A 6,648-nucleotide genomic window follows, 5' to 3' on the forward strand; every position below is an offset into this window, starting at 1 on the left:
TGAGTTCAGAGTTCATCAACGTCCGTAAACTCGACTCAATCACAAACGTTTTCTAACACCGTTAAGGAAGCCTTTGTGATTTGTTGTTTAGATTCATTAAAAAAAAATCAAAAAAAAAAAAAAAAAAAAGATCATATTATCCTGCCATAAAACTTCACTTAACAGCTTTTCTTATCTTCAGTCTCTGAGACGAGCCCGACCTTATTCAGGACAGGCGTCAATACGAGGCGGACCTCTACTTACTCCTAAACTAATCTGTGATATCGACAAACAAACTAAATTATTCTTTGATGTTTTGTAAGACGGCCCATCTCTGTCAAGCTGCTGCACTATGAGAGAGAGAGAGAGAGAGAGGGAGAGAGAGAGAGACCCCTATCGAGTGCTGCGCTGACCTGTGGAGCTGTGTGAACACATCAGAATGCTTTAACATTTCATATGAGGGATGTAAAGAACATTTATTTCCATCTCGAAAGCCAGCACAAGCAGCAGAGTGGTCCCCTCCCCTGCTGTCGCTCACTGAAGTTCTTTAAAAAGATCATCATGCAGGAGACTCTGAGAGGCCGTGCTCACACTCTCCAGCTGAGCTTTAATCTCCTCACACTTGTTCACATACTTGTATTATTCCGTCTTTCTCAGACAGATGTTAAAGTGTCTCGCTGCTTCCTCCTCTTTATTTTTGGTCCAGTGAACTAATCAGCACTAAACTCAGAGGAGCCTCTGAGTGAGAGCTGCCTTTGTTTGTTAAATCATGCATCTACACCAGGCTGCTGAAAAAGGAGCGGGTCTTTAATCGGGATGGGCTTTTACTTGAAGTTTTACTCTGCATCAATGAGACAGAAGATTTGTCCGACTGACCCCCCTCTCTCTCACTGTAACTCCTGCATCAGTCTCTCATAGCAGAGTTTGTGATCATGTCCTCCTGTCCATGTGTTTTTATACACTCTCTGAGATCTCATTCGTCGTAGGTCTATCAAAAAAAAATGGAAGCACTGTGCAGCCGACTGGACGTTGTTGGAGAGTCTTTGTCTTACAGGTCACATAGTGCAGGACTTGTCCAGAGGGTCCTGAGGAGATGTGGGATGAGGCTGCGAGGCCTGGCTGGACTTGGGCAGCACCATGGGCTTGGGCCTCAAGGCGGGGGGTTTGAGCTGCACACCCATGCGGGGCGCCACAGCAGGCTTGAAGGTGCTCATGGTATCGCTGGAGGAGCTGGTGCTGCGGCGGATGGGCGGCTCGGTGTTGGCGGTGGACCTCAGCATGACGCCGTGGATGGGGCTGAGGGACTCGCTGGAGCTGGCGGGCGTGGGACCCCCGCCGCTGCTGCCGGACGTCTGCCGCTGCTCCAGGGTGTCCAGCACCACGTCAGGGGCGTGCTTGGCTGAGCTCTGCCGCTCCAGTTCACGCAGCTCATTCAGAGCGGTGTTCATCGTCTCCTCTATGTCCTGCAGGAGGCGGAGAGAGAGAGAGCGTGTATTAGAGGAGGGGAGGAAGAAGCCGGAAAATAAAACTGATGAGAGACACAAGCGAAAACCAGAAAGACAGAGAGAGAGAACGAGAGGAGAGAGAAACAGAGAAAGAGAGCGAGAACGAGCAGCAAAGAGATGTGAGAGAAGGTAAACATAAAAAGCGATGTTAAAAGAAGATCCAAGTGACAGCTTTTTAAGGAAACACCAAGCATTCATTATACATGCAGAGGCTCAGCAGAGTGTTACTCTCCCTCTGCATGCTAATGACTTTGGATAGCGAAGGAGATGCACAGATGACAAGACATGTTGATCTGAGCATGCTCCCTCCCTGCAGGCAGACAGACAGCTCTCTGTGACCTCTGCTTTCTAAGCGAGCCTCCAAACAAACATCACTGCTTCACTGCTCAAAACTGTTGAACTGAGCCAGAGACCTACAGTCAGAGATGATGCGAACAGCTTAGCTGCTTCAACATACATTTCCCCGTGTTAGGCATCTACAGCTAATATATCATGTTTTGTTTTTTTCATGCTCAAAAGTAAGCCTGTGTTGAATCTAGTGTGAGGCGTCCCTCTGTGCAGCGACGCTCCCTGCAGTCTGTCTGACTGTGAAGCTCGTCTTTGCGTGTATTTAGCACACAGACACAGTTGCAGCCAGAGGAAGCAGAAGACAGGGACTGACTATGTGTTTACAGGGCGGGGCAGGGCTTTGATGGTGGAGGGAGCTGCGGTCTGGTCGCCGCTCGTCCCGCGCTGACCTGTGCGATGGTCTCCGGGTCGAGGGGCTTGCCGCCGTGGTGGTGGTGATGGTGGTGGGTGTCGTTGAAGGATGGATACTGGCCCGAAGAGGTAGAGCGGCGGATCGGGGGGCTCTCCATCTTCTTTAGCGACTCGTGGCGGCTGATGTTGGAAAGGCTGCCGTGGCCCGTGCGGCGCCGACGCTCAGGGCTGTCCATGGGCATGTGGTTGCGACTCCGCAGCATGTCCCGTGGACTGAAGTGGCCCAGGACAGGGGAGCCCATCTCTGGCGTGCCCCCGTGTCCTCCATGAGAGGGATGCACCATGCAGTGCACATCACTGGGGCGGGCGGGGGGGCGCCGCGATGGTGGGTCTGATCTTTTCCTGTGCCTGCAGGGAGAGAAGATGAGGAAATGTTTATGTTTGCATCAGCGCTTTATGATCCACATGTAGCCACACTAAGCCATTTAAGTTCAGATATTAGATTCTCACAGTCTGCACTCAAATGTTTGTTTTTTAGATTCCATATTTATTATTTAGAATCCGAGGCTCCCAATGTTGGGTTATTTATGTTGTTGATTAAAAAGAATTGCAAGCACACAAAAAAACATTTTGTGCAATTCAAACAGTTCTCTCTCTCTCTCTCTCACTCTCTCTCTCACTCTCTCTCTCTCTCACTCTCTCTCACTCGCTCGCTCAGCCTTTGGTTAAAATAAGGCTGAAGATTTGTTGTTTTTTTTAAAGCTACTTTCCGATTCTATCGATCATGAACATAACAAAGATTTTAAAACACGAGATATCCAGAAGTATGAGAGTTTTTGACACCTTTAGAGCAGGTGGAGAGGACCTGGATTCATCAGAGCACGTTAATAAACTACCACTGCTTCAGTCTGAACATTTTGACCATGAAACGAAGCTGAACATGATTCACACAGACGCTACGTTTGCAGAGTAAAGCACGATGTTTCACCAGAGTTAAATTTAAGTTCAATGGCCTCCAGAAAAAGCAGGCGGAGCTTCGCTTCTGCTCAGTTTGTCTCTGCATATTTATCATTAGCAGAAACACGGAGCTGAAGCGACAACCTCATCTCTCATCTGAGCTGCCTTCACCACTCGAAGATGAGAAGTCTGTAATAATAAAGTTATCTGGTACACACACACACACGGATGATTTTCTGAAGGTAAAAGACAAACAACATTTATTCTGTTGTTACTAAGTCACATTTCCAGCAGCGAAAGCATCCATTAAAAAAAGAAAATAAATAATGAATCAATATGATCTGAAAGCTGACACGTGTAGGAACAAATGTTTTTAATTAGTTTCCTTTGTGATGATGAACAAACAGAGAATTACTCCTTTAATCACTTCTCTGAGACAAACGGCTTCATTTGAGAGTTCCCATCTGCCTAATGAACGCTGTCTCAGCCATTATCATTAAGATTAAGAGGCAGCGTCACCCCCGCACGTAAACAAAAGAGCAGTAATGAACACGGGTATGAAGGACTGTGAGACTCTCGGGGACTCTGACTGCAGCTGTTTGTGCTTCTGTATCCACACACTCGCTTCATTCCTTCACAGAAAACCAGAAACACTTATCCAGAGCTGTGCTTCTCTAAGACACTGAACCCAACGCCCGCTGAAACACTGACACAGAAGGAGACATTCCTGAAGGTAGAAATGTGAATTATTGAACACTGCAAGTTCTCAGAAGAGCTCAAAGCTGCTGGTGAAACTGAAACATGAGGATTCATTGGAGTGTCAGGTGAGAGAATTTCTATTTTTTTCTTCAGACTGCAGTATAAAGTTTAGAACAGTAAACAACTGCAGGTACTGCTGGCAGCCTGCAGGGGGAGCAGTCTACATTCATAACAGCAGACAGACTCTGCGAGCTGTCATCAAACTGACTGCTCTCCTTTTGTGTATCATAGACTTAGCTAACAGTAATGTTTATCACAAGACATGTTAATGGATTCTTCTCTCTTAAAACAAATGGTAAACGGACTCAAGCTTGTTTATTTATTTTCTAGTCACCGCAGGTCACACCAACACATTCACACACTGATGGTAGAGGTTAAAGAGTCCATCAATATTAACTCATTCATTCATACACATCCACACAACACCGACGACGCAGCGGGAGCAACTTGGGGTTAGGTGTCTTGCCCAAGGACACATCGGACTGTAGCTGCAGGAGCTGGGAATCGAACCCTGACCTTCAGGTTGAGAGACGACTCAGCCGCCCCAACAGAGAACTTCAGTGTTAATCATCCCATTAACGTGCATCCTCTCCACTCATCAGTGCACTTAGGTAAAGTCGTTAAACAGGTATTCAAGCGCAAGCAGCTGTAATCACCTGTGTCCTGCATTGTTGTGTTAGCATGCTAATGTTAGCGCTCTTTAGTTAGCTCGTAGCTTCACACTGAATGTAAATTGACACAGAATGACCGTGATCTAAAAACTCTTACTAACATCCAAATAATCAGTGAGTATGTTCTTCTTCTTCTCTCTAGTTCTTGACTAAATCAGCTTTTATACACAAGGGGAGGAGCCGACCGTCCCGTCCATGTAAACATGGCTCTGACAACAACACAGCCAGAGGGACTCGAGCTTCTCCCTCATTGTAGACAGTCATGACTCAGAGACACATTTACACAGGATAGACTTGATATCTGATGTATTTATGTGGAACATGTTGCACATTCTGCCTTCAACAGGTAAACCAGATGTGTTGTAACTGTTGGATACTGGTAAAGATTTCTAAGGATGTAGATATCTGTTTCTTAACCTCCGCCACAACCTCAAAAAGTACCCATTAGGCTCTGGTGGCGCAGTGGTTAATGCCCCATGTATGGAGGCCATGGTCCTCCAAGCGTCATTCCCCACTCTCTTTCTCTGATTTCTGACTCTATCCACTGTCCTATCTCTCCAAAAAAGTACAAAAGCACAAAAATAAATCTTAAAAAAAAAAAAAGTACCCATCAATTTCATCAGACTGGCACGTCGGAATGGAACAAGTCCGACACTGTCCACAGAGAGCTGGTGTTTGTTTGAGAGAAGATTGTCCAATGTTGGGCGCCTTGGACTTCTATTTTTGTTGCAGATTTTCAAAACATATTTTTCCTAGTGTCCCATCAAAGTTTCTGCTATCGAGTGGACCCTGGTGAGCCTACAGTGCTGATCAGAAGAAGTTATTTTATGGCTACATTAAATATAATTCCTGTTTGGATTGAGTGTGAAAGCGTCTTGTCGTTTTCATCCCGTGACTCTTTTTGCGATCGTGATGTCAAACTGGTTTCCCTTCCGCTCGATGAGAGCGTCTTTTCATTGAGAGCAACGACAGAGGAGGAGAATATCTAAAAAAAGCTCAGGATATAAAAGATTCAACGCTGAGGATTGTCTGAATGAAGGAGCAGAAAACATCGAGGGTGGGGGTTTGACAGGAGATGTACGGTGAGGCGGAGGGGGGTGGTCACCTGGGACAGAGTGTGTTGATTGGCCGGCGTTGGGAGTCAGAGCAGCTTTGAAAAAAAAACATGATTCAGTCGGATATGTTCTCCTCGTGCATTCAAATACTTGCAGCGGTGTAAATACTTCCTCCTGTGTGAGTCATCAGCGTTCAGCAGCGAGGTAGAGGGAGTGAGTACGGCGCTGAATGACGAGGCGTTTGTACACGTGTTTGGAAAGAGCCAGTAACAGGCGATTCAAGGTCGAGACGAGCGGGAGGAGAAACGCTGGCACAACACCAGAGCACACTGCCAGAATGTCTGAGGTGAGATCAGATGTGTGTGTGTGTGTGTGTGTGTGTGTGTGTGTGTTTGGCTGGCATCCCTCCCTGTGAGAGTGTGTGTGTGTGTGTGTGTGTGTGTGTGTGTGTGTGTGTGTGTGTGTGTGTGTGTGTGTGTGTGTGTGTGTGTGTGTGTGTGTGTGTGTGTGTACAGTATGTTTCAGTAGAACCAGCTGATGACTAGCCAACACTGTGAGATGTGTTTTTGATACTCATACTCTGCAACGGTCCGCTTACTTAGAACAAGGGGTGGTGGGGGGGGGGAATCAAACACGCTGTTAGCAGGTCGTTGTGAAATGTCGCGGTGCACCATTGCTAACCATTCCTTCCTACTTCCTATAAACCAACCTGGAGATGTAGGCCTCAGAGATCCTGGGGTCAGTGGGCGAGCCGAGGTCTTTCCCCGAGCATTTCTCGTCGCCGGCGTGCCCGCTGCTGGCCTCGCTGTCAGCCTTCTGACTCAGAGTGTCGGAGAAGTTGTCGTCTCTGGAGGACAGAGACGGAGAGGTTGTGAGACGAGGACACAAGAAGAGGAAGCGACAGAAACACAAACAAAGCACATCAGTTGATCTTTTCTATTCTATGACAGGGTTTGATATCAGTTTCCTGTGAGTCAGCACTTCTCTCCCCCCCCCCCCCCACACACACACACACAAAGGTCC

The 6,648-nt window shown here is 47.2% G+C and overlaps 1 protein-coding gene across 4 annotated transcripts in view; it reads right to left on the reverse strand.

Moving 5' to 3' along the window:
* Positions 1-238: 238 nt before the first annotated feature.
* The window catches only part of srgap1a (SLIT-ROBO Rho GTPase activating protein 1a), a 91,685-nt gene continuing 85,275 nt past the window's right edge, over positions 239-6,648 (reverse strand). For 2 of the 4 annotated variants that reach the window (XM_061036629.1, XM_061036630.1), the window contains exons 20-22: positions 6,335-6,472; positions 2,222-2,591; positions 239-1,442 (exon numbers count right to left, since the gene is read on the reverse strand). In XM_061036629.1, coding sequence (XP_060892612.1) covers positions 1,035-1,442; positions 2,222-2,591; positions 6,335-6,472 — 916 coding nt within the window. In that variant the 3' untranslated portion in view covers positions 239-1,034. Of the gene's footprint in view, positions 1,443-2,145; positions 2,592-6,334; positions 6,473-6,648 lie in introns of all 4 variants that reach the window. The other 2 variants (XM_061036633.1, XM_061036631.1) reach the window with 2 other exon arrangements.

Source organism: Labrus mixtus, chromosome 4 (assembly GCF_963584025.1).
Source record: "Labrus mixtus chromosome 4, fLabMix1.1, whole genome shotgun sequence".
In the NCBI taxonomy this organism is placed as follows: Eukaryota; Metazoa; Chordata; class Actinopteri; order Labriformes; family Labridae; genus Labrus; species Labrus mixtus.